Raw genomic sequence first — 15,923 nt, 5'->3', positions numbered from 1 at the left:
TCCTAATTGCTTTTTCTATGGCTCAGCTCATAAACAAAATAACAAATGCTTCAAAACTCGAATTATAATTTACTGTAAAGTATGATGCTGTGTTCGTGAAGTGCCACGATGGAAGAGTTGAAATGCGTTCTTCCTAAATGTACAAGGTTTGTTTTCTTGAGCAACTTGCGAGGCTATCCCTGCTTCCACACAAAATAAATATGCAAATAAAATATGCGCCAATCTTGCCCTTACAAAATCTTCCAGGATAGAGGGCTTAGAATACGATCTGTAATTGTCAGAACCCAAGGAAAAGTGTTGAGTGACCAGATAAACCAAATGGGTCCTAATACAGTTACCCTTATAACACAGCCACTCTGTGAATAGAAATTCTGCTGTGAGAGGATTTATGCAAAGGTAGAAATCAGAGTCTGAGCCTCAGCGCTTAGAAGATGCTCAGTAAACACGAAGGGAAAGAGGGAAGGTGGAAGGGAGCCTTCATTGTGTTTCCATTCCGTGCAATTCACTTTCTCAAAAAAATTCTAATCAAATGGAATGCTCATAGCTGTTTCCTCCTAGCTCTACGACTCCCTAACAACATTGTTAACATTTGGTTTCAGCATTTGGACAGGTAATGAGAAAACTTAAAGTAAATGCTCAGATCATGGTGCAAAGCCTTGGGCTCAATTTTGCCAGTTAACTGAATTACATTTTTATTGTGCAAATGAGCTATTGCTAAAAACCTTGAAAGTGAAAGAAAGCGTTAGTGGCTCAGTCAACTCTTTGTGATCCCATGGACTGTAACCTGCCAGGCTCCTCTATCCATGGAATTCTCCAAGGAAGAATCCTGGAGTGGGTAGCCATTCCCTTCTCCAGGGCATCTTCCTGACCCAGGGTCTCCCAACATTGCAGGGAGATTCTTTACCTGTCTGAATTATCAGGGAAGCCCCCCAAATCTTAAAAGGTTTACTAAAACATTTTTGGTAGTAAGATGTGATCAACATGCATTTGTTGAGAGAAAATAAGCCAACCAAAAGACCCAGACATCTGTGTATCCCCTACAGCAATAATCATCAATGATGCACCATGAGAATGAGGTACATATTTGAAGCACAGATCTGTAAAGACACTCATGATCTAGAGTTAAGTTAAAAAAAAAAAAAAGGCCAACTCTTTGAATAGTCTGATCTTGATTCAATTAATGTCAAAATAGCTGTACAATTTGCAAGTTTTTTTTTTAAGTTTCAAAAGGATGCTATCAGTGCTCACCTTGGACCAGGGAACAGTCTTGGAGTGTGGGCATGAGGGGGAGTTATGGGAGGTGGGTTTCTACCTGTATCCTTTCTATATCCCTTGATTGTTTTTTTTACACCAGTGTTATTTTGCAAATCTGATCACATGTGAAAATAAAAGAACTGAGAAAATATCATGATTTTGAATTAGTCTCAAAATATGTAAATTTTCAGATCAAAAAAAGAAGAAAGCTATTAAAATGACTTACCTTGCTAGAATTAAATTTTTCTCCATCAGAGTCCATGCGGTTTTATTTGATTTTATTAGCAATCTCTTTCAGAATACCTTTGAGGTCATTAAGCTTGGAAAGGAGAAAACAGAACCAGTCTTTAGATCAATTTTCCAACTTAAATTTTAAATCATGATTCTAAGGCTTTTCCATGAAACAGATTAACCATACATGAAATAAGAAGTATGGCCCATGCCTGGAGTACGGCAGAATATCAGACAGGTGATATTTCAGAGCTTGTTCACTACAGACTTTCTGAAATCAAATCACTAGCAGATAAGCATTAGCACCAATTAGGATTAGTTTTTGCTACTGTTGTTGTTTAGTCACTAAGTCATGCCCGACTCCTTTGCGACCCCATGGCCTGTAGGCCACCAGGCTTCTCTGTGGGATTTTCCAGGCAAGAATACTGGAGCGGGTTGCCATTCCCTTCTCCAGGGGATCTTCCCAAACCAGGGATCCAACCTGTGTCTCCTGCACTACAGGCAGATTCTTTACCGCCGAGTCATCAGGGAAGCACGAATCTTAATCACTAGTGATTCCCACACAGAAATGAGAGGTTTTTAACAACACAGAAATAATATATAACCTATATACAGATACAAATTTACACATGTAAGTCATAATGTTATATGTAACTAATACCAATAAATGATATCAATAAAGCTTTGCTTTGATAAGAGTATAACACTAATGAAAATAATATAACATTAATCAAGTTTTTGCAAATAAAGTGTCTCCCCTCACCAAAAACACAGTAAAAAAAGCTAAACAAATTTAGGTAAAAGGCATGATAAAATTATTTTCAATACATGCATATTTCACAAGTTTTTACACAAGATACATGAAGATGATAAAGATCACTTCAAATTACAAGCCATATTGTTACACTTGATAAAAGCTATAGACATAAAGCAATCTCTGTACAGTTGGTTTCCAACGTGCTAAATCACTCACTCAAGGAAAACTCTCAGTTTAACTATGGCTTCTTTCCAGTATTAACCTCATAATTTAACTGTGAGGTTAGAAAAGGACAAAAAGAAACCATGAGGGCTACCTAAAATAAAGAAGGCATAGTAAGATTCCTACTTACAGATTTAAGGTTAAGGAATGACTTTGTTTTCTGGTGTAAGAATGAGATGGAGTTTTTGTTTTTGTTTTTTTTTTTACTGGAGGGCTTTGGAGAAATCTCTATATTTGTTGCAGTAAAAGGACTTCAATACACTGTTTAGTATGGTTTACACTGTGGAAAATTCTGAAAGAGATGGGAATACCAGACCATCTGACCTGCCTCTTGAGAAACCTATATGCAGGTCAGGAAGCAACAGTTAGAACTGGACATGGAACAACAGACTGGTTCCAAATAGGAAAAGGAGTATGTCAAGGCTATATATTGTCACCCTGCTTATTTAACTTCTATGCAGAGTTCATCATGAGAAACGCTGGGCTGGAAGAAACACAAGCTGGAATCAAGACTGCCAGGAGAAATATCAATAACCTCAGATATGCAGATGATACCACCCTTATGGCAGAAAGTGAAGAGGAGCTAAAAAGCCTCTTGATGAAAGTGAAAGAGGAGACTGAAAAAGTTGGCTTAAAGCTCAACATTCAGAAAATGAAGATCATGGCATCTGGTCCCATCACTTCATGGGAAATAGATGGGGAAATAGTGGAAACAGTGTCAGACTTTATTTTGGGGGGCTCCAAAATCACTGCAGATGGTGACTGCAGCCATGAAATTAAAAGACGCTTACTCCTTGGAAGAAAAGTTATGGCCAACATAGATAGCATATTCAAAAGCAGAGACATTACTTTGCCAACAAAGGTCCGTCTAGTCAAGGCTATGGTTTTTCCTGTGGTCATGTATGGATGTGAGAGTTGGACTGTGAAGAAAGCTGAGCGCCAAAGAATTGATGCTTTTGAACTGTGGTGTTGGAGAAGACTCTTGAGAGCCCCTTGGACTGCAAGGAGATCCAACCAGTCCATTCTAAAGGAGATCAGCCCTAGGTGTTCTTTGGAAGGAATGATGCTAAAGCTGAAACTCCAGTACTTTGGCCACCTCATGCCTACACATGAGTTGACTCATTGGAAAAGACTCTGATGCTGGGAGGGATTGGGGGCAGGAGGAAAAGGGGACGCCAGAGGATGAGATGCCTGGATGGCATCACCGACTCAATGGACGTGAGTTTGAGTGAACTCCAGAAGTTGGTGATGGACAGGGAGGCCTGGCGTGCTGCAATTCATGGTGTCGCAAAGGGTCGGACACAACTGAGTGACTGAACTGAACTGAACTGAACTGAAGACATTAAGAGCTTGCTCAAGAAACAAGTGGCCAGCCCTAAAATTCTCTTTGGATATGAAGGAGAATCTTTTTGTTGTTCAGAGGAGAAGGCACAGAGGATGGGGGAGGAGATAAAAGGGAGAGAGGGTGGCGACAGGACTAGAGAGGGGAGAAAGTGAAAGTGAAAGTGAAGTCGCTCAGTTGTGTCCGACTCTTCGAGACCCCATGGACTGTAGCCTACCAGGCTCCTCCGTCCATGAGATTTTCCAGGCCAGAATGCTGGAGTGGATTGCCATTTCCTTCTCCAGGGGGTCTTCCCAACCCAGGAATCGAACCCAGGTCTCCCACATTGCAGGCAGACGGTTTACCGTCTGAGCCACCAGGGGAGCCCCAAGAGAGGGGAGAGAGGCAGTGAAGTCCATGGGTGGGGCCGAGGGCTCTGTGTTGTATGGTTTATGGTTTCCCAGGGATCTGCCTGCTGCTGCTGCTGCTAAGTCACTGTAGTCGTGTCCAACTCTGTACGACCCCATAGACAGCAGCCCACCAGGCTCCTCCGTCCCTGGGATTCTCCAGGCAAGAACACTGGAGGGATCTGCCTAAATTCTACCAAAACCTGAAAAATGCAGCGTGTGGGGGACTTCTTATAAGAGCCACAAAGAGGCTGAGCTCCACAGCCAGAGAGACGCCAAGGGGCCTTGACCCAAGGCCCTCCCCTGAGGGCCCCACAGAACCCAGGCTCACATGTATGTGTGGACAGCCCCCAACTGTGACTGCAACCATCTGGGACCCCCTCAGCAGCCCCCACAGCCCCCACTGTTCAGGCCCACCGCCCCCACCACCGGATCACCCCAACCCTCCCAGAAGCTCACCAACTAGGAGGCCTCCCTGAACCCGGGAATCAGTTCAGCTGGACCAGTGCCCGGATGTCCGGCTGACCTCTGACCCCAGTCCCACTCTGCTCCGTCCCCGTGTTGCCATCCTGCCCAGGCTCTGCATGCCCCCCAGCAAGGTACACAGAAGGTTGAGTTCAACCCCAAGTCCACTTTCCATCAACTCCCTCCAAAGCCACCTCAACTGGACTCACAAGTAAAGCAACAGAATAACCAAAAATAGCCTGTTTTCTCTACAGACACACACATCTAGACACATGCTTCATACCTCTATTCCCAAGCCAAACTGTTTAAGTCCCTCTTATGTGGCCACTCTGACTGCCCAGAGGGCTCTTTGAAGGGAGTGTCCCCAGATATGTCCCCAGAGGTTTGTGGGGGAGTAAAACGCATCCCTAAAGAGGCCAACAAGTTCCCTCACAGGACGAAATAGCTTCCCCCTTCTTCCCACTCGGGGTTCCCTCTCGTTCACACTGTCCCTCTCTAGTCTACAACATTCCATGCCTCTCTGGACTTAGGGTCTTCACAGCTGCTGACCTTGTTCCCTGATACTATAGACTCAGGCAATCTGGAAAACACTCCTGATACTGCAAAGTGTTATTCCTAATTAATCCTATGTAATTCGGCTTGAAAATGCTCCCACACCCAAAACATTCAACAAAGGGTCCATTCATGAAATTTGGGGGCCATGTTTGCTTTGATGGCACTTAGCCCAATGGTGTCTTCCTTGTTCAATGGCTCAGTCATCTCCAACTCTTTGAGATCCCACAGACCACAGGCCTCCCTGTCCCTCACCATCTCTTGGAGTTTGCTCAAACTCATGTCCATTGAGTCAGTGATGCCATCCAACCATCTCTTCCTCTGTTGTCCCCTTCTCCTCCCACCTTCAATCTTTCCCAGCATCAGGGACTTTTCCAATGAGTCAGCTCTTCACATCAGGTGGCCAAAAGATTGGAATTTCTGCTTCAGCATCAGTCCTTCCAATGAATATTCAGGATTGATTTCCTTTAGGATGGACTGATTGGATCTCCTTGCAGTCCAAGGGACTCTCAAGAGTCTTCTCCAACACTACAGTTCAAAAACATCAATTCTTTGGCCCTCAGCCTTCTTTATGGTCCATTTCTCACATACATACATGACTACCAGAAAATCCATAGCTTTGACTAGACAGACCTTTGTTGACAAAGCAATGCTCTGCTTTTTAATATGCTGTCTAGGTTTGTCATAGCTTTTCTTCTGAGGAGCAAGCAATCTTTTAATTTCATGACTGCTTCATCATCTGGAGCCCAAGTAATTTTGGAGCCCAAGAAAATAAAAGCTGTCACTGTTTCCATTGTTTCCCCATCTATTTGCCATAAAGTGATGGGACTGGATGCCATGATCTTAGTTTTCTGAATGTTGAGTTTTAAGCCAGCTTTTTCACTCTCCTCTTTCACCTTCATCAAGAGGCTCTTCTTTACTTTCCTCTTCTTCCTTCACTTAGTTCCTCTTCACTTTCTGCCATAAGGGTGGTATCATCTGCATATCTGAGGTTACTGATATTTCTCCTGGCAATCTTGATTTTAGCTTGTGCTTCATCCAGTCTGGCATTTCTCATAATGTACTCTGCATAGAAGTTAAATAAGCAGGGTGACAATATACAGCCTTAGCATACTAGGGGTCTTCCTAGTCACTCAATTAAAAACCAGCAATAGTATAACATCAGAAGGAGAGCAGTTGAAACAGGATATACTCTTGTGTGATGGTGTGGTTCCAAAGATAGCTGTCACGTCTCTCCATGTCTACGCATCACTCCCACCTCGAGGGGTAGAGGATGGACGGGTGGCATTAACTCTTCCCCCAGCTAGATCTCAGTTGGCCTGGGGCTTCTTTACTCAACGTCATGCCAGGTCCAGGTCCCACCTTGGGGAGCACTTCCTCAGTCTTGGAAGCCAGCCCCTATGGAACAAAGGGAACTGACCCAAGATGCCCAAGCTACGTAGATCAGCGGTCATGTGGGGAGAAAAGCAATGAGGAGGAGCACCAAGGGGCCAGGTCCCGGCCTTACTGCCAGTTGAATCCAGCCCCGTAAACCCAGCTGAGACGACAAGAAGCAGAAGAACTGCCCAGCTGTTCCCTTCCCATACTCCTGATCCAGAAAAGCAAGAGGGAAATAAGATGGTTGTTTGAAGTCCCTAAAGTGTAGGGAAGTAAAGCTGATTGTGACAGAAACATTCTACACAGAATGTACCATCATCCTGAGTGGCTGACACCAATGTATGGAGCAGGCGGTTCCAGGGGAGGGAAGGCGATGAAGGAATTGACAAGCCATGGGGGCAGGGGGTGCAGGTAGGAAGGTTCCAGGCATCAGTTCAGCATCCTGCACGGGACCAGAGTGCAGGAAGGGAGACCCATGGACACATGGCCTCAGATTTTTACATGCTGCTGATAACACAGAAATACATATGCAAGGAATTGTGGACTGGATAAATCATCAGTTAGAGCTCTGAAAAGAGCAGTTTTGGTTCATTTATTCAATGTTCCTTGAGACGCTCCTACAGGAGGGGATTTGGGTACTGGAGACCCTGCCACCCCTGATGGGGTATTGTCAGCAGTGAAACGGCACATCCTGGGGGCGGCAAGGCAGGAAGCAGCAAATGTGACATGTGACTGCAACACCCATCCTCAAAACGCCATGATAAGAGAGACACCACCTCCTCCTCAGAGTCTAACAGGGAGCCAGTATTTATGAATCGAATGCCACTTCTCCTGAACCAAATCGTAATTTCCAGCTGCCCAGCTCAGGATGGAGGTGGGCATTCCCTCTCTAGGCTTGACATTTATGTGTGTATTCACACATTCATAATTCAAATTCAGTAGGTGACAAATTAGAGTGGCAACAAAGACTGGCATAGAGGCTCCCAGGCTCCCAAGCTGATTTTCTGAGCCTGCCTGGTGTTCCTTGTCATTGCAAGCATCTTTCTCTTGAGAGAAAAAGAGAAATGGGGTCCTGGGTTAGACAGAAGCAGGAGAAATTTCAGACGTTGTAGAAATGGGACTCAGGACTATTCCCACGTGGGCTAGAAACATCTGAAGCAATTTTGTTCCAGCAGTCAGACTTCACACAGTGAACGAAGACAACTGAACACAGAAGAGGGTCATATCCATTTTTCAAAACAATTAACTTCATTTATTTTTGGACACCGGCCTCTAGCTGAAAGCTCAAAGATAATAGAGTTTAAAAAATATTTCCCAAACTATAAACAGGACCCTACCTTTGTATCCAGCTGTCTAAAACGATGCCTTATTCTTCAAAGATGTTTAAAAAGAGAGAAAACAGAGAAAGAGAGAAAAAAGGTTATTAGGCTCCATTTTAAAAAACAAAATACAGATCATTTTCATCTTCAACTAAATTAACATCAGCTACTTTTATCATTTTTACTTTCTTCCAAATATCCAATCAAAGCAGAATTGCATTCTTGTCCCAGTTGGAAGGACACCAAATTGATGCTACCTTTGTTGATGTGGGTGGGAGGTGGAAGATGACATGTAATGTCCATTCCTTCCTTCCAAAACTAAAATCTCTGAGTCCAGGGACAGAGGAGGATAGAGGCCTCTGCCTCATTGCTCGAAGAGAAAAAGCACACCTCACGTCCCGTGCTCCCAATAGCTGTGTTAAGCCTAACAAAGGGAGTAGTTGTTCTTATGTTTATTCTTCCTTAGACGAATTCTGAGGTGTGTTTGGAGCTCTCCGTTAGAATTACATTTGACTATTAACCCTGTTATGGGGAAGGCAATGGCACCCCACTCCAGTACTCTTGCTTGGAGAATCCTATGGATGGAGGAGCCTGGTAGGCGGCAGTCCATGGGGTCGCTAAGAGTCGGACACGACTGAACGACTTCACTTTCACTTTTCACTTTCATGCATTGGAGAAGGAAATGGCAACCCAGTCCAGGGTTCTTGCCTGGAGAATCCCAGGGATGGGGGAGCCTGGTGGGCTGCCGTCTATGGGGTTGCACAGAGTCGGACATGACTGAAGCGACTTACCGGTAGCATTAACCCTGTTAACCCCATTTTAAGCTCAAAGGGCATGCTCCTGGAGACCCTGCAGCCCACATTCTTCGTGGACCATCTATGGAGGGAGTGATGTGCCTAGTTCTATGGGATGTTTACAGCAACTCCATGTGCCTCATAGAAGATGCTCAGGACTTCTCAGGGACAAGAACAGTCCGTGACACATCAACCCAAGGGCTTTGCCATCTTCTAATCTCTCTGTTTCTTCCTCGCAGAGACACATGTGTGGACCCTGTAAAGTAATGACTGCTGCCCATGATCTGTGGATCTTCCCAGAATTCACCTCTGCAGCTATGGCACAGGGACCCATGCTCTGGTCACCTGGTCCATGGCGTTGCCTTGCAGGTTCCAAATATCAACATCTCTTTCTTCCCTGCAATCAGGAGGGCCATCAGATAGCAGGGGGGAAGGTTTTGCCCTTCCTGGAAGGCTGACACAGCCTTCTGTTTGTCACCTTTGGCTGTCTGAGCCTCCTGATGCTGCTCTCTGGTGCGAATTTTCTTTACACAGAGTTTGTTCAAGTAAGCTGCCTGTGATCTGCTAGCTTCTGTACACAAGGGGACCCTCGCAAAGCAGGAATAAACGGCTGACATACTCCTCTGACGGGTCGCTGGCTTTTGTGTTGATCTTGACAAGGTAATTTTCTTTCATGACACCCTCCCATGCCAGAGTCATGTTGTCTTCATTTCTGAAACCTTGAATAATGAGACAAAGAAAAACATTCAAATTGTTTCCTTTACCCCTTTCCCTCCTAAATCAACACCTGCTAGGCATTTTGCCATTGTCTGGAACCAAAGGACTTGGATTCGTCCTGCACAGGCTGATCTGACTAATGTTACTCACTAGTGACTGCAGCAGAGCAATGGAATAGTAATGAAGTTCTTGGTAACGATGAGAAATTGGAGCTTGCATGAAATAGGAATGTAATTTGCATTCCAAACCGAGATCCAGCCATAGCCCATCTGTGTGTCTTGTAACTTAACAAAATCACTTCACTACTCAGTTTGGTTCTCACATTTCCCATGTCCCATTTTGATGACATCAGAATGCTACACTGATTATTCAGTTGGATTATTACTGATGGATTATCTATTCTCAACCTAACGCTGGGGTAGAAACTTTGGAGGAGAGGAGAATCATCCCTGGACTTCATACCTATCCTCTTGAAATATGCAGTCTGGGTGTAGACCTCAAGGAAAATCTTATGTTTAGTCTTTTCCTCTCACCTAAGCCAGGTGTGCTGCAAAATTGGCCTGGGGAATGTTCCAGCAAGATTTTTAGTTCATTATTTTTTTTTTTAACAGTAGGGCTTCCCTGGTGGCTCAGACAGTAAAGAGTCTGCCTGCAATGCAGCAGACCCAGGTTCGATCCCTGGGTTGGGAAGTTCCCCTGGAGAAGGAAATGGCAACCCACTCCAGTATTCTTGCCTGGAGAATTCCATGGACTAAGGAGTCTGGGGCTACAGTCCATGGGGTCGCACAGAGTCAGACACAACTGAGCAACTAACACTTTTTACAGTGACTTAGCTTTTCAGATGGCATGCAAACAAAAGAACAGATCAACGAGTCACCTGTGTTTCCAGGACTAGTTCAATGGACAGCAATCCTCTATATGAATTTGTGGGGAAAGAAAAGTGCATACATTCATGCACGTTATCTTATTCTGAGATAAGATAAATCCCATGGATGGAGGAGCCTGGTAGGCGGCAGTCCATGGGGTCACTAAGAGTTGGACACGACTGAGCGATTTCACTTTCACTTTTCACTTTCATGCATTGGAGAAGGAAATGGCAACCCACTCCAGTGTTCTTTCCTGGACAGTCCCAGGGACGGGGGAGCCTGGTGGGCTGCCGTCTATGGGGTCACACAGAGTCGGACACGACTGAAGTGACTTAGCAGCAGCAGCAGCAGCAGTGTTTAGTTTTAAATTTGTTCCTCAAGATGTTAGAGTTTAGGAATTATTATAAGGTTTTCCTAGGTATAAACAGAATTAATTGGGAGTCAGAGGCAGAACCAATAGGCAAGGGGCAGAATTGAAGCAGATCGCAGATAGCAAATCCAGATTTATTTTTCAATGGTGGTCATTCACTTAAAAAAATAATTCCTAACTGAATTTCTCTTAACTGAATTTTTCCAAGCAAAGTCATTCTCAATTTGTTTTCCTCAAACTAAAGGTATGTGGAAGCCCAATAGGAGAACTTAATAATCAACTGGAAAAGGATAGGTGCTCCTGAACTAGGTGGCTGGACAGCAAAAATGGCCGATGACTAAATGTCCAACCTCTCTAAGAATCAAGGAAATGTTGACTGAGACAATAACATAGCATTTTCATAACGAAACTGGAAACTGAGCAGGGTCTACAATAACGACTGTACCGTGTGTTGGCAAGGAGGTGAGTAAACAGGTTTCCCATATACTGGGAAAAATCTGTGAACTGTTACAGCATTAGGGAACGAGGGATGGGATGGGAACAGACATATCAAAAGACTTCAACACGTACATACACTGTATCTAGAAATTTCTCCTTTGAAAAGAATTCAAAGGGGAAAAAAGTCACTGATGCGCTCAAAAATGAATATATAAAACTGCTTATCATAGACATAGTAACCAAAGAGGAGAAACCATACATGCTTAACAAGGGATTGGTTTAATGAAGTACAGTATATCCACAGGCTGGAATATTCCACAGCTAAAAATTGTCATAAAGGTATATATTTATGGTGATGGGAGATGTTCTATGGGAGGTTATTAGTTAAATGAGCAAATTAGATTTTGAATATGTATGTACACAGCAATCAAATTATCATACACCCACCTAAGAATAACAGAATCAATACCAATATGCTATCAATATTTATCTCTAGATGTGCTGTGCTGCTGTGCTTAGTCACTCAGTTGTGTCCAACTGTGTGTGACCCCATGGACTGCAGCCCGCCAGGCCCCTCTGTCCACGGGGATCCCCCAGGCAAAAATACTGGAGTGGGTTGTCATGTCCTCCTCCAGGGGATCTTCCCAACCCAGGGATCGAATCCAGGTCTCCCGCATTGCAGGTAGATTCTTTACCGTCTGAAGCCCATCTGCTCTTGCCCTCAGTTGAGCTTTTCTGTATTTTTCAAATGCTCTATAAATAAATACTTTTTCATTCATGAAAAGCGATGGGTTTTATAAAACTGTAATCACTGGGTAGCATACATTTTACCATCACTTGAAAGTATCGGCCCAAAAGTACAAAACAGGGAAGCTTGGATTCTACCTTTTCTGAAAAGTTATTCGAAAAATCTTGCATTTTTCTCTAAAGAAGAGCCATGTGAAGCTTAAACCCCATGATTCTCCTATCACTGGAGGCAAATGCAAAGTAAATGTAGGAAATGAGTTACCGTGAGAGGAGTCGACGGCCACAGAATGCTGTGGTTCAGGAATTAGCCATCCCGAAAGAAAGACAAAAGGGCAGGTGGTGACCAGATGCCCCAGAATCTCCAGGGAGTAAAGAGGCTCTTGGGTCCCTGTCTTTTGTCATCATTGCATAGTGGCTGGAGGATTCTGTCCTCCACCCCCACCCCCCATTATGTCTTTATTCCTTCCTGAAACTAAGAACTGTCTGGAGAGAGCGTCGTTGGCTCACTGTTTCTCCAATTGTGGTGTCTCCTTCAAGGAGACAGGTGCAGATGAACACAGCTCATTTCTGCCTTCTTTGCTTTCCCTAGTTGAAGTTCCTGTCAACTTGCTGGCCAGGTTGGGGGATTTGTTTTCACTTTATTTATTTATCTATTTTAATTGGAGAAGACTCTGGAGAGTCCCTTGGACTGCAGGAAGATCAAACCAGTCCATCCTAAAGGAAATCAACACTGAATATTCATTGGAAGGACTGATGCTGAAGCTGAAACCCCAATACTTTGGCCACCTGATGCGAAGAGCCAACTCATTGGAAAAGACCCTGGCTGGGAAAAACAGAAGGCAGGAGGAGAAGGGGATGACAGAGGATGAGATGGTTGGATGGCATCACCAACTTGATGGACATGAGTTTGAGCAAGCTCTGGGAGATGGTAAAAGACAGGGAAGCCTGGCGTGCTGCAGTCCATGGGGTCACAAACAGTCAAACACGACTGAGCAACTGACCAACAAATGTTGCTTTGCTGCTTTACAATGTTGTACTGGTTTCTGCTGTACAACAAAGTGAATCGCCATACGCATACATGTATCCCCTCCCTCTTGGGACCCCTCCCACCCCTCTAGGTCGTCAGAGAGTGCTGAACTAGCTTCCTGTGCTTTGTAGCAGGTTCTCTACTAGTTTTCTATTTTACACAGGGTAGTGTGTGTGTGCTTACCAAGAAACCAACACAGCATTGTAAAGCAATTATACTCCAATAAAAAATAAATGAATGAATGAAAACATATCCCCAAACCTGGCCAGCAAGTGGACAGGAGCTTCAACTAGAGAAAGCAACATGTCAGAATGAGTGGTATTATTCTGTACCTGTCTCCTTGAAGGGCTCACCACAATTGGAGGAACAGTGAGCCAACGACACTTTCTCCAGACAGCTCTTAGTCTCAGGAAGAATACAGAAATGGAACGGGAATGGGAGGCCACCAGACAGCTCATCTCCAATTCACTCACCTTCCTCAGCCCCCGTTTGTCCACATGCCTGTTTTCTACATTTACGTTCTTATTATGCTTAATCACAAATAAGTTTGGGGAGGATATCTGCATCTTATCCTGCCTTCTCAGCCCATCCTGAATCCAAAGGACTGATCTGTCCTCACCCATACATCACGTCTCCTGATTCTATTGATTCTGGGCTGGAGAGCAGACCTTCCTCCCATGGAGTCCCTCTACCTCCCCACCCCCAGCTGGAATCCCACTGGTGATGAGGAATTCCCTACCTCACAAGGCACCAAATTATTTCCAGACAGCACTAACTGTTAGACATGGCTTTTATAGCTCAGTTGGTAAAGAATCTGCCTGCAATGCAGGCAGGAGACCCTGGTTCGATTCCTGGGTGGGGAAGATCCCCTGAGAAGGGATAGGTTACACACTCCAGTATTCTTGGGCTTCCCCTGTGGCTCAACTGGCAAACAATCAATGCGGGAGACCTGGGTTCAATCTCTGGGTTGGGAAGATCCCCTGGAGAAGGGAAAGGCTACCCAGTATTCTGGTCTGGAGAATTCCATGGGCTGTATAGTTCAGGGGGTCACAAAGAGTCAGACACGACTAGGTGACTTCTACTTTCATTTTCACTTTCCTTCATACTTCATCAAACCTTCCTCCCCACAACCTTTCTCCATCATTTGTTTTTCCTCTGTAACCACTCAGGAAGAAGTATGAAACTTGTTGCCAAAGACTCTAGTTGGCAACACATTTCCTAAATTTACTTTGCATTTGCCTCCAAGTCTGCAGGCTTGGTTTGGTCCCCTGAGCCCTCCCACAGGTTCTACAGACATTCATCCATGACATAGCTTCAAAACAGACTCAAAGGTAGTTCTGAGACGCTTCATGACATGCCCCTGATCTTTGGGTGTAGTCTTTGAGTACAAATTCCAGGTCTCAGCTTTCAATTCCCATTCCTGATATAAAGACTTCTCATTCTTTTGGTTAGAAATTACTCACTCTGTCTTCCACAGCAAAACAATGAGAAGAAAGATGGTAACTTATCCAAATTGTCAAAACACTTTTCCTCATTAGGAAAGGCAATTACATACATGCGATAGCTAATGACATCCCCAAAGTGACATTGAACATCTTGAAATAATGCTGTTAAAAGAGTCGACAATGAGGATTCTTTAAACTGTGACATGAGATGGGGGTCCTTGTACATTTACATTCTGAAAGCCAGACTTTAGGGGATCATGGCTGCAGGAGTAACACAGAAGCAAATTATGAACAATACTGAAGGTCATATTCCTGAGTATCTTTCCCCCATTTTTCTTTGCAGGAATCAAACAAAAAAATGATGGTTCTTAGCAAATTAAATTTTTCTTAATTACAGCCAATTATCATATCTAGGTTAGTAAAATTCATGTTTTTACTTTCTGAATCATCAAAATATTTGGGATATATTAGAAAGACAGGAATGATTGGCCCAAAATGAAACATGAATCCCATGATGGTAGTCGTGCATTCTTAGTCACTCAGTCGTGTCTGACTCTTTGCAACCCCATGGACTGCAGCCTGCCAGGCTCCTCTGTCCACGGGGATTCTCCAGGCAAGAATACTGGAGTGGGTTGCCATGCCCTCCTCCAGGGGATCTTCCCAACTCAGGGATCAAACCTATGTCTCCCACATTGCAGGCAGATTCTTTACTGTCTGAGCCACGGGGGAAGCCCAGTCAGTGAGCAGATAAATAGTAGCGTTTCAAGCAACCAGGTCTCATGGAGTTGTTAGATAAGATACAAGAGATCTTCTTAGAGACTCAGTGAGACCCTTCTTGGCTTTTCCTCAAAAAAAAAAAAAGAGAGAATGGAAATCTCACAGGTTCTAGGGCTGAGTCCAATCTGGGTCATCAACTCTGCATCCCTAGGCAGCACACAGAGCCACTGATGACCTCTGTGAGTCCCTGAACTGATGGAGTCCCTGGGATACAGGACTTCTAATTTTACTGAGATAAGTCAGTCACCCCAGGCCCTCAGCACTGGCACTTCTGCCATCATGGGCCCCTTCCTGGATGAAGAAAATATTTAAAAGATTATATGACTGGGTTGGTACAAAGACAAGTATATACCAACAGGGGTTTCCTGGACAGCTCAGTGGTAAAGAATCCACCTGCCAATGCAGGAGGCATGGGAGACACAGGTTGGATCCCTGGGTCAGGAAGATCCCCTGGAGAAGGAAAAGGCAACTCACTCCAGCATTCTTGCCTGGAAAATTCCATGAAGACAGAGGAACCTGGCAGGCTACAGTCCATGCGGTCACAGAGAGTTGGACATAACTGAACATGCACCCACATATATGAAAGTAAAAGTGAAATTGTGTCCAACTCTTGGCGACCCCGTGGACTGTAGCCTACCAGGCTCCTCCGACCATGGGATCTTCCAGGCAAAAGTACTAGAGTGGGGTGCCATTTCCTTCTCCAGGGGAATCTTCCTGATCCAGGGACTGAACCTGGGTCTCCCGCATCGTTGGCAGAACTTTACCGTCTGAGTCACAAGGGAAGTGCTGGCTTCCCACACATGTACCAATAGATTTTCTGTCACCTAAAAATTATTG

At 44.5% G+C, this 15,923-nt stretch overlaps 1 protein-coding gene across 1 annotated transcript in view; it reads right to left on the bottom strand.

Moving 5' to 3' along the window:
* Positions 1–1,522: 1,522 nt before the first annotated feature.
* TRPM8 (transient receptor potential cation channel subfamily M member 8) overlaps positions 1,523–15,923 on the bottom strand; it is an 86,431-nt gene continuing 72,030 nt past the window's right edge. Inside the window, exons 22-24 of the mRNA XM_005902599.3 lie at positions 9,319–9,418; positions 7,924–7,957; positions 1,523–1,573 (exon numbers count right to left, since the gene is read on the bottom strand). Of these exons, the coding sequence (XP_005902661.3) occupies positions 1,523–1,573; positions 7,924–7,957; positions 9,319–9,418 (185 nt within the window). The remainder of the gene's footprint in view (positions 1,574–7,923; positions 7,958–9,318; positions 9,419–15,923) is intronic.

Source organism: Bos mutus, chromosome 3, assembly GCF_027580195.1.
Source record: "Bos mutus isolate GX-2022 chromosome 3, NWIPB_WYAK_1.1, whole genome shotgun sequence".
In the NCBI taxonomy this organism is placed as follows: Eukaryota; Metazoa; Chordata; class Mammalia; order Artiodactyla; family Bovidae; genus Bos; species Bos mutus.
This window is presented reverse-complemented; position numbering and strand designations above follow the sequence as displayed.